The sequence below is a fragment of the Mesoplodon mirus genome (assembly GCF_964341445.2).
Source record: "Mesoplodon mirus genome assembly, chromosome: 7".
In the NCBI taxonomy this organism is placed as follows: Eukaryota; Metazoa; Chordata; class Mammalia; order Artiodactyla; family Ziphiidae; genus Mesoplodon; species Mesoplodon mirus.
In genome coordinates this window covers 135,864,541-135,878,456 of record NC_138983.1, presented here as the reverse complement: position 1 = coordinate 135,878,456, position 13,916 = coordinate 135,864,541, and the positions used below count along the sequence as shown (strand labels likewise).

General features: G+C 36.7%; 1 protein-coding gene across 3 annotated transcripts in view; it reads left to right on the top strand.

Moving 5' to 3' along the window:
• ARHGAP32 (Rho GTPase activating protein 32) overlaps positions 1-13,916 on the top strand; it is a 255,708-nt gene that overhangs the window by 215,056 nt on the left and 26,736 nt on the right. For all 3 annotated transcript variants that reach the window (XM_082626852.1, XM_082626851.1, XM_082626850.1), the window contains 2 exons: positions 2,319-2,468; positions 9,324-9,426. In XM_082626852.1, coding sequence (XP_082482978.1) covers positions 2,319-2,468; positions 9,324-9,426 — 253 coding nt within the window. The remainder of the gene's footprint in view (positions 1-2,318; positions 2,469-9,323; positions 9,427-13,916) is intronic.

The following is a 13,916-nucleotide window of genomic DNA, read 5'->3' as shown; positions in this document are numbered from 1 at the left end:
TCTCAGTTCCTGAGGTACAGGAGGCACTTACATGTTTGTTGCTAAGTGAATAGTAGTTAAAATTCAGTTCCCATCCCTTTGAAACATTCCTGGAAATCTGACTAAAAGAATGCTTTCTCATGTACATCATATGCAGTTGCCAAATCCAACAGATATTTTCATCAAATTCAGCATCAAAGTACAAAATGCCTACTTTTTAACATGTGTCTTGGAAGTTCTGGTCAATTATTAAAATCTGAAAAAGAAATCAGAAATTAGTCTTATCAGAAACAGGATGGAATTACCATATTTGCTTTAACACAATTATATATCCATGAAATCCGAAAGGATCAACTAAAATTCTCCTAAAAATGTTGAGAGTTTAGAAAATGATCAGATTTGAGCCATACATAAAGAAATAATTTTCCAGTATACCAGTAACTACCAGTTAAGACTGTAATTGAAGAAAACTATTATTCTACAAAAGCAGAAAAAAAAAAGGTAAAATACTAGCAATATCCCTAGCAAGAAATATGTAGAATGTGTCTTTTCATAAAGAAAATTAGAAAACTTTACTGCGAGATATAATAGCTTTAGAAAACTGATGACACACCCTGTTTCCAGGTAGAAATATTGAGTATTATAGAAATTAAAATTCTTCCAAATATACAAATATAATGTTAAATTACCATAAAGCAAACTCATTTGTTTTTATTCATTAATCTTCTCAAAATTATTTTAAAGTTTGTTAGAGAATGTTCAAAAATGAACAAAAATGGCCACACTTTAACAACAAAGATTCATAATACACAATCTGCTAGCAACTAGGGGAGAATAAAACTCATACAAGTTCAGTAACTTTTCATATACTAATATTACAAGTGTGACATACTTCTGAAGTTACCCCAGTGTGCTATAAATGTCTCAGCAGATAAGAGACCATGTCATTTAACTTTGTAGCAAGGATCTCAGATACAAGCGAGGTTGTAATTTACCCAGAGTGTCACAGCATGTTAGAGATAGCATCAAAATTATACTGACGATTCTACGTAAACTTTAAGTAATTGGTATAGAAAAAATAAATTTCCTCTTTAATCTGTGTACAGTCTAGGATGACTACCTTGTCCCAGTTTGTTCAGGACTTTCCTGGTTTTAGCACTGAAAGGCTCATGTCCCAGGAAACCTCTGAGTTATGGGCAAGCCAGTTACAGTTGATCACCTTTGTACAGTTCATAGAAAAGATGCTTAAGTCTGTAAATAGAGTTTCCCCCAAAATGTAAAGAGAGTGTTTAATCTGGTCAGAGTAACCCATCTAGTGGTCCATTTAGGCCACAAGTTAATCTCAGTACACAGAATTCCTACAGGAGGATTCATCAGTTCAAGGGATTTATGATTTGGGTTCACTCAAGAAACTATAGCAGGGTTCAGTAAGACTCCTATAATCATATACAAACCGAGTAGGAGGATTGAGGCCATGTGGCTTAGTGTTCTATCCTGAAGCTAATCTCTGATCTTATGGTAATTTGTTGTATGTTGACTTCTAGAGTAATTTTCCCTGCAGGCTGCACTTCTCAGCAAAAGTCAGTTTTCTAAGGATTTGTTTGCTTTCAGATCTTTCGCTGTTATCTTTCTAACATATAAGTCAGTGGAAATATCTTACTATATGTAATTTACTTATCTCTTGCCTTGATCTACAGAGGATTTAAGGTGACGTATTTGGTATACTACAGATGAATGTTAATAGAAAATCTAATGCTTTTTTATGTGTGTGTGTGTCTTGTACTTACATAGCCATTAGTTTGACAGGTGTGATCTATATCATAATGCAATGAGAAAGAGGGGGTTGTTTATTTTTTCAGTTTTACTTTCCAGATTGTAAATGTCATGAAAATTTCTAACCACTAAATAAAATATTTTAGAAATTAACTAGAAATGCAGTTTCTAAATTTACACCATTTTAAGTCTTACTTACCATGAAGATCTCCAAAGCAATATAAAACTCAGGTTCCAGTTATCCTGTAGCACGCTTGGGTAGCATTGGGAAGATGGCTGGTTTACCACGCTTGATTTTAAAAAGTCACAAATTATAATACTTCAGTTTGCTCACAATCCCATCAAATAAGATCACAGGCTGGTGAGAAGAACATGCAAAACCCTGATATTATTTATAAAGCAACTGTTTCTTCAACTTTTGCTGAAAATTTCCTACAGAATATAAAGTATACTTGTAATAGATTATTTTGTAGTCAGCTGTTGAGATCTGAATTTTTTTTCACACTAAGTAAAAATGTGACCTCTTACCCCAACTAAGGTATTTTCTCTTTATTAATATTTTTTAGTATCTAAAAAGCACGGCAAGCTCATTACTTTCTTACGGACATTCATGAAGTCTCGTCCAACAAAACAGAAGTTGAAGCAGCGTGGGATCTTGAAAGAAAGGGTATTTGGTTGTGACCTGGGGGAGCACCTTCTGAATTCTGGTTTTGAAGGTAAAAATAAAATTTATAAACTCATAATTTTAGTTTCTGACCTCTCCCTGTTGATGGCCTGTAACCAATTAAAGTAGATTAGGCAAGCGGTACCTACTCCACGTAAGTCCAGCAGCACGTATTGAATGTTCCCAGGTACTCACCTGAGTTGTGGGGTAGCTGGGAATCAAGAGGGGTCTAGGAATGCACTTTGGCACCGGAGATGCTTGTGGTCTGTCCAGGAAGAGGAAGACGTTCACACAGAGGGTGTAGTAGCTCTGCTAGCTTACATTAGTTTCGTATCTGTCCAGACAGCTTCCTCAGCCACTTCTCCTTCTCACAGTCTACTCTAAAATGTTTGTCTCCTTTGAAAAAAAGTCATAGTTTTGAGACTGTATATTACCAAGACCAGCCTCCCAACTTTTATAACTAGAAATTTAAATTCCTTTTTCTGTAGATTAAAGTCTTATTCAAGAGTTCAGTGCTTGGATGAATGGATGGATGTGATCGTTATGAGAGAGTGTTTTCCAGTTTGTTACTAGCTTTCAAATGTCAATTCAGCAAGTTGTGGTTGTGCTTAGAAGTTTTGGTTGTGTTTCCATTCTTAGTAAGTATGGTAGAGAGGACAGATGCCGATATATAATTTCTTTATGAAAAATAACAGGTTTAATAACTGTAATGGTTATATATTCCCTAACTATGATAAAATCTATTCTAATGGAACAAAGGGTTTGTAGGTGTCATTGATTTTTTCATAGGACTTGTTTTATTTGCTGCACATACTTGAAGCCAAATATCCTTAAAATGAGATAGCTTTTTTAAAAAGTGAGAACTTTGTAGAAAACTAGGTAAAACTACATGTGGTACAAAATGTAAAAAATATTTTAAAACTCAAGGTGAGGAAACTCTGTTGCCCGAACGTATTTCTGTTTGAGGTTATTTGGCCCTTTCAACAAGAGGCTTTCTTAAACTATTGTAAATATACGGGGAGTTTATAATCAGAGCACACTAGAAACAAGCAAGGCCCAAATAACCCCTGAAATTAATCCTTTAGGTAATCGTATTTTTCTAACCAAAAATCATGATGCACATTCTAATGTGTAACACTGTACCGTGTACTCCTGGCTTGGAAGCCACTGCCTTGAGAATGGAACTTGACTTTTTTGTCTGTGTTACACAATGCTTGCATGATGCCTGGCATATAAAAGGGATCTTTGAATGATGGCTGAATGTGTAAAGGGAATGACTGACTGAATAAATGAAGAGAAGAGAACAGAAATGAAACTGAAACTGTCAAGAAAAATAAAGGACCAATTTTTGTCATACTTACTTATACTTCTTTTAGCCATGATTCTAATCTTAAGGGTCATCAGTTTAATTTAAACATTTACTTCCTATTGTATTGTCATTTGATGATAAAAAAGTACTAAAAATATTATATGAGTGGTTTAGAAGTGTATTATTTGGAGAGTGTGGGAATAATTCTTAAAGTTATATCACCTTTGGGCTTCCCTGGTGGCGCAGTGGTTGAGAGTCCGCCTGCCGATGCAGGGGATGCAGGTTCGTGTCCCGGTCCGGGAAGATCCCACATGCCGCAGAGCGGCTGGGCCCGTGAGCCACGGCCGCTGGGCCTGCGCGTCCGGAGCCTGTGCTCCGCAATGGGAGAGGCCACAACAGTGAGAGGCCCGCGTACCGCAAAAAAAAAAAAAAAAAGTTGTATCACCTTTTGGAAGAACCATTTTGGAGGTTTCTAATGTTATGTTTTGACTGGGTTATTATTTAATGTGTACTTGGCTGGTTGGTTAGATGGTTTGAGGGGAAAAGGTAGTTAATAAAATGCCTTTTTGTACTAGGATTTCTTCTAATAATATATTGGGTTCTCATATTACTTTCTTATGTTAGTGAAAAAAAGAATTCAGATCTTTTCTCTTTTTATCTTCCTATACTGTTCTTCAGTTTCTACTCTCTGTTTTTCAAAATGAAAGTTTATGCTCTTCTCTTTCATTTTGCTACTGATTTTAATTATATGTCTCATTAGTCTCTCTTAAAATCCTAAGTAATAGCAATGTTCAGTTATATAGTTTTATTTATGAAGCTCTATGATGTGATTGTTTTTTGGACATTCAGTCCTTTTACTTAGGGAACATAAAGTGTAAAGAAACAGTTCAGATGTTTTCCATGAAGTATGATGTCTGTAGAGGCTTAGCTGTATAATCAGGGAAAGACCTCTAATTACCCATATTTTCAAGTTTGCCTACTTATTTGGGAGAACATGAGCAAGTATGAATATAATATCACATGGTTGTAAGAATCCCAGGGAAGTTACCTATACTTTTTGACAGATGGTACGTTATTATTTTTTTTTTTGGAGTATAATTGCTTTACAGTGTTGTGCTGTACAATGAAGTGAATCAGCTATATGTATACCTATATCCCCTCCCTCTTGGACCTCCTTCCCACCCGCCCCATCCAACCCATCTAGGTCATGACAGAGCACCGAGCTGAGCTCCCTGTGCTATACAGCAGGTTCCCACTAGCTATCTATTTTACACATGGTAGTAGTGTATTTATGTCAAATCTAATCTCCCAATTTGTCCCACCCTCCCCTTCCCTCTCTGTGTGCACATGTCCATTCTCTACATCTGCGTCTCTATTCCTGCCCTGAAAATAGGTTCATCTGTACCATTTTTCTAGATTCCACATATATGCATTCATATACGATATTTGTTTTTCTCTTTCTGACTTACTTCACTCTGTGTGACAGACTCTAGGTCCATCCACATCTCTACAAAATGACCCAATTTCGTTCCTTTTTATGGCTGAGTAATATTCCATTGTATACATGTACCACATCTTCTTTATCCATTCATCTGTCGTTGGACATCTAGGTTGCATCCATGACCTGGCTATTGTAAATAGTGCTGCAGTGAACATTGGGGTACATGTGTCCTTTTGAATTATGGTTTTCTCAGGGTATATGCCCAGTAGTGGGATTGCTGGGTCGTATGGTAATTCTATTTTTAGTTTTTTAAGGAACCTCCATACTGTTCTCCCTAGTGGCTGTATCAATTTACATTCCCACCAACAGTGCAAAAGGGTTGCCTTTTCTCCACACCCTCTCCTGCATTTATTGTTTGTAGATATTTTGATGATGGCCATTCTGACCGGTGTGAGGTGATACCTCATAGTAGTTTTGATTTGCATTTGTCTAATAATTAGTGATGTTGAGCATCTTTTCATGTGCCTCTTGACCATCTGTATGTCTTCTTTGGTGAAATGTCTGTTTAGGCCTTCTGCCCATTTTTTAATTGGTTTGTTTGTTTTTTTGGTATTGATCTCCGTGAGCTGTTTGTGTATTTTGGAGATTAATCCAACGTCCATTGCTTGATTTGCAAATCTTTTCTCCCATTCTGAGGGTTGTCTTTTTGTCCTGTTTATGGTTTCCTTTGCTGTGCAAAAACTTTTAAGTTTAGTTGGATCCCATTTATTTATTTTTGTTTTTATTTTCATTACTCTAGGAGGTGGGTCAAAAAAGATCTTGTGATTTATGTCATAGAGTGTTCTTCCTATGTTTTCCTCTAAGAGTTTGATAGTGTCTGGCCTTACATTAAGGTCTTTAATCCATGTTGAGTTTATTTTTGTGTATGGTGTTAAGTAGTGTTCTAATTTCATTCTTTTACATGTAGCTGTCCAGTTTTCCCGGCATCACATATTGAAGAGGCTGTCTTTTCTCCATTGTATGTCCTTGCCTCCTTTGTCATAAATTAGGTGATGTGTGTGGGTATATCCCTGGGCTTTCTATCCTGTACCATTGATCTATATTTCTGTTTTTGTGCCAGTACCATACTGTCTTGATTACTGTAGCTTTATAGTATAGTTTGAAGTCGGGGAGCCTGATTCCTCCAACTCCATTTTTCTTTCTCAGGGCTGCTTTGGCTATTCAGGGTCTTTTGTGTTTCCATACAAACGTAAAATTTTTTGCTCTAATTCTGTGAAGAATGCCATTGGTAGTTTGATAGGGATTGCACTGAATCTGTAGATTGCTTTGGGTAGTATAGTCATTTTCACAAATATCGATTCTTCCAATTCAAGAACATGGTATATTTCTCCATCTGTTTATGTCATCTTTGATTTCTTTCATCAGTGTTTTATAGTTTTCCTAGTATAAGTGTTTTATCTCCTTAGGTAGGTTTATTCCTAGGTATTTTATTCTTTTTGTTGTGATGGTAAATGGGATTGTTTCCTTAATATCTCTTTCTGATCTTCCATTGTTAGTGTATAGGAATGCCAGAGATTTCTGTGCATTAATTTTGTATCCTGCTACTTTACCAAATTCATTGATTAGTTCTAGTAGTTTTCTGGTGGCATCTTTAGGATTTTCTATGTATAGTATCATGTCATCTAATTTTTATGAAAATTCTGTAATACAAGCTAGGAGAGCCTGATAATGCAGAAATAAAACCCTGTCCTCTGAAGTTTTCTTCCAAGGCAAACCTTATGTGTACCTGGGTAAGTTAGCATGCTAACTTGGAGCATGCGTTATGAGAAGCATCTTCTAAAAAAAAATACAGCTTTGTTTTCCTTTCTCTGTTTAAGTAATTATGTCAATTGCCCCAATAATCTCTAAATATATTTTCTTTGAAATAGCTGATAGAAAATTTCCAGCCCCAGATTTTACTATTCTACCTCTCGTTTGCAGAGTAGGAACCTAAGGCACTGAGGTTATCATTGATGGAACAATTTTAGACATAGGAGTCAAACTCATAATGATACTTTATATTTTGCATTTTGCATATCATTTTGACATAGAGATTGCTTATATTATCAAAGTCAGTCCACAAAAAGTACCCAACAATTCTGCCTGCCCTTTATCTCCTCCACATATACATATTTCCTTTCTTGTTACTAAAATTCTTGAATGCTTTTGGAAGTAGAAAGCATACAGCTGAAAATGAATACAGTTCTACATGAAGACCGAGATCCCTATTCTGCTGACTTGGTCAGATAACTTCGTCAGGCTCACAGGGTACTGTAAATTAATTCATTTGCTAATTTTCTACATTGTGTCAAGACAGTACTCCTGGATTTTGAGTACACAAGGATGAACAAAGCATGGTTTTTTTTGCCGTTTAAGAGTTTGACTAAGAAGGAGTAATAGCTGTATAAACAAATAAATATTAATTCAAAAATGGCATGGTTCTGTGGGCACCTAGAACCTAGTGCAGCTACCTCTACTTGGGACTTTGGAGGATATTCAAAGAAGGCTTGCTTAAGAGTGATAGTTCAGTTGGGTTTTGAACAACAGCCAAGAGTTTTCTGTAAGAAGATGGTAGTAGAGGAAGAATCCAGGCAGAGGAAATTGGTTTTCCATCCCCTGGAAATTGATGGACTTATAGAATGGCTGGTTAGTATGGTAAAAGATGAAACTTCACTTGGCCTAGAGTTGTGAAATATGGTAATAATAAAATAAGTGCAAATGGCAAAGGACCTTAAAATTCAGGCAGTGTATTTCCGTAGTTAAAATGTGGCTCTGTACTTGGACTGCTTGAGTTAGCACCTTATTTCTGCCATTTGTGTACTGCTTGTCTGTGGGTAAGTCTTCACCTCTCTAAGACTCAGTTTCCTCTCTGTAAACTGGGGATAATGATAGAACTTCTCCCACAGGATTTCTGTGAGAATGAAATGAGAGTATCCATTGTAAAGCACTAGCCTGGCACCTTATACATGCTCAATAATATACCTGCTTTTTAATAAAATTATTCAAAGCTAAGGAGTCTTAAGTTTTAAATGTAAGTTAAAGGATCTGATAGAATTTAAAAGACAGGATGCAGGAAGTACAACAAAAGGCAGGAAAACCAAGGAAAAGTCTTCTTCTGTAGTAATAATGATAATATACTATAAGTGAAATACATTAGCTAAAATTATCTTATTAAAATATCTTAATTGTTTCATTCCCCACTCTGCATGTTTCATCCCTAATAGTTTTTTGCACACCAAATAATGTTCTTCTAAGCCATTCTTTTCATGGATTGTAACTCAAAATGATGAAATGAACATAGCTACTAAAGCCTGTGAATTCCTCAGTCTGCATTGCAAGACAAATGAAGTTCAGATTTCGGTAACTGTAAATTTTTGAATGGTTAGAAAAATGTTTTATCATAGACTTTAAACGTTCTGTTCTAGACCGTTGTTCAGAGAGGCGACCAAAGTGCCTTTCTTTTCTTCCTGCTGCTTGTTAGTGTCGTTTATGACGAGCTGATACTGTCGGTCAGAAGTCAGTAATTTTAATGCAACGATAGGCAGGAAATTAAAAGATTCCACTTACTTGAAATTGCTTTGACCTTTGCATTATGTTGATGTTTTGTTTATTGGATATAATTGGAATTAGCATTAACTATAAAAATGATAAAAGAGACTTTTAAAAGTGAAAAACTGAAGCACTTAGAATAGGTAGTTGTCATGCTGGGATAAGCATTTAACTTTGCATATTAATTTACTGTGTATGAAGTTCAGCTGAATAGCTGTATTTTTTAAAAATCTAGAATGGTTTTAGAACTAAACAGTTCACCTAACTTAACATGATCTAAATGAGTCTGTTGCAGAAGATCTTAGAGAAAGTATCCTAATAATGTATGAACTCTTCCACTTACCTAAATGTAACAAGATAGAGCCAGTCTTGATTATTTAGCAACCAGTTACCTAGCGTAGATGTGAAATTAAGTAAATATGCCCTTGTCAGTTTTTGTAGTAGATTAATCTCCACCCCTTAAAACTTTAATTTTCAAATTTCATTTTGCTAAGACATTCTCATTTTTTGTGACTTTGTTTCCACTGAATACTCCCAATTTAATCCATGTCTTCAAAAATTCTCTCTAGTGCCCCAGGTTCTTCAAAGCTGTACAGCGTTCATTGAGAGATATGGCATCGTGGATGGAATATATCGTCTCTCTGGCGTTGCCTCCAATATCCAGAGACTACGGTAAAACCTCATAGGGCATTTTCTTTTTCGTTCCTACTGTAATTCATTAAAATGAAACTGTTTCAAAATTAAGTCACTTATATTGATAACCGTAATTTTCCGTAAGATAGTTTAGATAAAGTAGGAAATGATATCCATATTGTTCTCTGTGTATATTTTCCTAAATGCCATCTCTCCGTTTGTAGTATCAGAAAACCATGTCCCCTAATCTCTTCAATACTTGTATTTTCTCTTTGTAATATTTGAAGTTTTTAAAAATTGAATTTGAACCTATGATAACCATGAGAGATGATAATTTACATTATAATAGAATTATTCTTTAGTTAATTACAATTGATGAGAGCGAACTTTCTAATCTCCTTTCACCTGGGCTTTGTAGTATATGTTCAAGTGTGCATGTATTACATATTGCACATCCTCTCCCATTATAGGCTCAGAGACAAGAATAGTGGTATCCTTTACACCAGCAATATAATTTTTAATTTTTGTTTAATCTCTTAGATTCTAGTCTATTCTCAATATGTTATTATCCTTTATTTTTCACTGTGGTGCATGATAATTGCCATTATTCTACAGCATTTTAATGTTCTGATTTGACCACAGAGTTCATGTCTATTTTCAGGAATACATGTTTGGAAAATAACTGAAATTGATTCTTTTCTCTTTTTTAATAGATCTTTATTGGAGTATAATTGCTTCACAATACCATGTTAGTTTCTGTTGCACAACAAAGCGAATCAGCCTTATGCATACACATGTCCCAATATCCCCTCCCTCTTGAGCCTCCCTCCCATCCCCCCTATCCCAGCCCTCTAGGTCATCACAAAGCACCGAGCTGATCTCCCTGTGCTATGTGGCTGCTTCCCACCAGCCAGCGGTTTTACATTTGGTAGTGTATATATGTTGATGCCACTCTCACTTTGCCCCAGCTTCCCCCTCCCACCCCATGCCCTCAAGTCCATTCTCTATGTCTACCTCTTTATTCCTGCCCTGCAGCTAGGTTCATCAGTACCTTTTTTTTTTAAGATTCCATATATATGAGTTAGCATATGGTATTTGTTTTTCTCTTTCTGACCTACTTCACTCTGTATGACAGACTCTAGGTCCATCCGCATCTCTACAAATGACCTAATTTCGTTTCTTTTTATGACTGAGTAATATTCCATTGTATATATGTGCCACATCTTCTTTATCCATTCATCCGATGATGGACACTTAGGTTGTTTCCATCTCCAGGCTATTGTAAATAGAGCTGCAGTGAACATTTTGGTACATGACTCTTTTTGAATTATGGTTTTCTCAGGGTATGTGCCCAGTGGTGGGATTGCTGGGTCATATGGTAGTTCTATTTTTAGTTTTTTTTTTTAAAATTAATTAATTAATTAATTTACTTATGGCTGCATTGGGGCTTCATTGCTGCATGTGGGCTTTCTCTAGTTGCGACAAGCAGGGACTGCTCTGTTGTGGTGTGTGGGCTTCTCATTGCAGTGGCTTCTCTTGTTGCGGAGCATGGGCTGTAGGCGTGCAGGCTTCAGTAGTTATGGCACACAGGCTTAGTCGTTCTGGCTCATGGGCTCCAGAGTGCAGGCTCAGTAGTTGTGGTGCACAGGCTTAGTTGCTCCATGGCATGTTGGATCTTCCTGGACCAGGGCTTGAACCCGTGTCCCCTGCATTGGCAGGCGGATTCTTAACCCCTGCGCCACCAGGGAAGTCCTATTTTTAGTTTTTTAAGGACCCTCCATACTGTTTTCCATAGTGGTTGTATCAATTTACATTCCCACCAACAGTGCAGAAGGGTTCCCTTTTTACCGCACCCTTTCCAGCATTAAATTGTTTCTAGATTTTTTGATAATGGCCATTCTGACCGGTTTGAGGTGATACCTCATTGTAGTTTTGATATGCATTTCTCTAATAATTAGTGATGTTGAGCATCTTTTCATGTGCCTCCCAGCCATCCATATGTCCTCCTTGGTGAAATGTCTACCTAGGTCTTCCACATGTTTTTTAACTGGATTGTTTGTTTTATTGATATTGAGCTCCATGAGCTGTTTGTATATTTTGGAGATTAATCCTTTGTTCTTTCATTTGCAAACATTTTCTCCCATTCTGAGGGTTGTCTTTTTGTCTTGTTTACGGTTTCCTTTGCTGTGCAAAAGCTTTTAAGTTTCATTAGGTCCCATTTGTTTATTTTTGTTTTTATTTCCATTACTCTAGGAGGTGGGTCAAAAAAGATCTTGCTGTAGTTTATGTCAAAGAGTGTTTTTCCTATGTTTTCCTCTAAGAGGTTTATAGTGTCTGGTCTTACATTTAAGTGTTTAATCCATTTTGAGTTTATTTTTGTGTATGGTATTAGGTAGTATTCTAATTTCATTGTTTTACATGTAGCTGTCCAGTTTTCCCAGCACCACTTATTGAAGAGGCTGTCTTTTCTCCATTGTATGTCCTTGCCTCCTTTGTCATAAATTAGGTGAACATACGTGTATGGGCTTATCTCTGGGCTTTCTATCCTGTACCATTGATCTATATTTCTGTTTTTGTGCCAGTACCATACTGTCTTGATTACTGTAGCTTTGTGGTATAGTTTGAAGTCAGGGAGCCTGATTCCTCCAACTCTGTTTTTCTTTCTCAAGATTGCTTTGGCTATTCGGGGTCTTTTGTGTTTCCATACGAACTGTAAAATTTTTTGTTCTAATTCTGTGAAGAATGCCATTGGTAGTTTGATAGGGATTGCATTGAATCTGTAGATTGCTTTGGGTAGTATAGTCATTTTCACAAATATCGATCCTTCCAATCCAAGAACATGGTATATTTCTCCATCTGTTTATGTCATCTTTGATTTCTTTCATCACTGTTTTATAGTTTTCTGAGTAGAAGTCTTTTGCCTCCTTAGGCAGGTTTATTCCTAGGTATTTTATTCTTTATGTTGCAGTGGTAGATGGGAGTGTTTCCTTCATTTCTCTTTCTGATTTTTCGTTGTTGGTGCATAGGAACGCCAGAGATTTCTGTGCATTAATTTTGTATCCTGCAACCTTAACAAATACATTGATTAGTTCTAGTAGTTTTCTGGTGGCATCTTTAGGATTTTCTATGTATAGTATCATGTCATCGCAAACTGACAGTTTTACTTCTTCTTTTCCAATTTGTATTCCTTTTATTTCTTTTTTTTCTCTGATTGCTGTGGCTAGGACTTCCAAAACTATGTTGAATAAGAGTGGTGAAAGTGGACATCCTTGTCTTCTTCCTGATCTTAGTGGAAATGCTTTCAGTTTTTCACCATTGAGTATGATGCTTGCTGTGGGTTTGTCATATATGGCCTCTGTTATGTTGAGGTAGGTTCCCTCTATGCCCATTTTCTGGAGACTTTTTATCATAAATGGGTGTTGAATTTTGTCAAAAGCTTTTTCTGCATCTATTGAGATGATCATATGGTTTTTATTCCTTAATTTGTTGATGTGGTGTTTCACATTGATTTGCATATATTGAAGAATCCTTGCATCCCTGGGATAAATCCCACTTGATCATGGTATATGATCCTTTTAATGTGCTGTTGGATTCTGTTTGCTATTATTTTGTTGAGGATTTTTGCATCTATGTTCATCAGGGATATTGGTCTATAATTTTCTTTGTTTGTGATATCTTTTTCTGCTTTTGGTATCAGGGTTTTGGTGGCCTCATAGAATGAATTCTGGATCATCTTTACTGTCATTATTCTGAATTCTTTTTCAGGTAGATTACCTATTTCCTCTCCATTTATTTGGTCTTGTAGGTTTTTACCTTGCTCCTTCTGTGATGTATTTTTTTGCTTTCTCATTTTTTTTTAAAATTTTTTTTATGAGTGGGATTGTATTTCTGCCTTACTTGGGTACAGCTGGAGTTTGTAGGCTGTTGGGTAGAGCTGGGTCTTGGTGCTGAGGTGAGGAACTCCATGAAACCTCACTCCGATGAATATTCCCTGCGGTCTGAGGCTCTGTGTTAGTCCAGTGTTTCAGACTCAGAGCTCCCTCTGCAGGAGCTTTGGCCCAACCCCCGGCTCGTGAACTAAGATCCCACAAGCCACGTGGGGCGGCAAAAAAAAAATAAAAGAACAATAACAAAGTAAAAAATAAAATTAGACTAGGAAACTAACAGATATGTTAGGCTATAAAAATAAAAATATAGATGAATCAACATCCAGAAGATACCTCAGTACCACAATAATAAAAAAAGAGGAGGGAAAATGAAAAAAAAATTTTTTAAAGGGAGAAAAGGCCTTGGCTGTGGAGGACAGGGCCTAAGGAAGGGTGAGGTTTGGGCAATGGGTGGGGCCTATGTTTAGGACCCAGAGGGCTGGAAAAGGCCCTGGGGGCTGTGGGGGCGGGGGGCTTAGGCTCCAGGAACAGAAGGTCTCAGAGGGCGGGGGACCTCACCTGGGAGTCCAGCAGGCTTCCTGGGTTCTGGTGGGCAAGGCAGTTGAGCTCCTCTCCTCTGCTGCTCTTCCCGTCTGGGAGGCT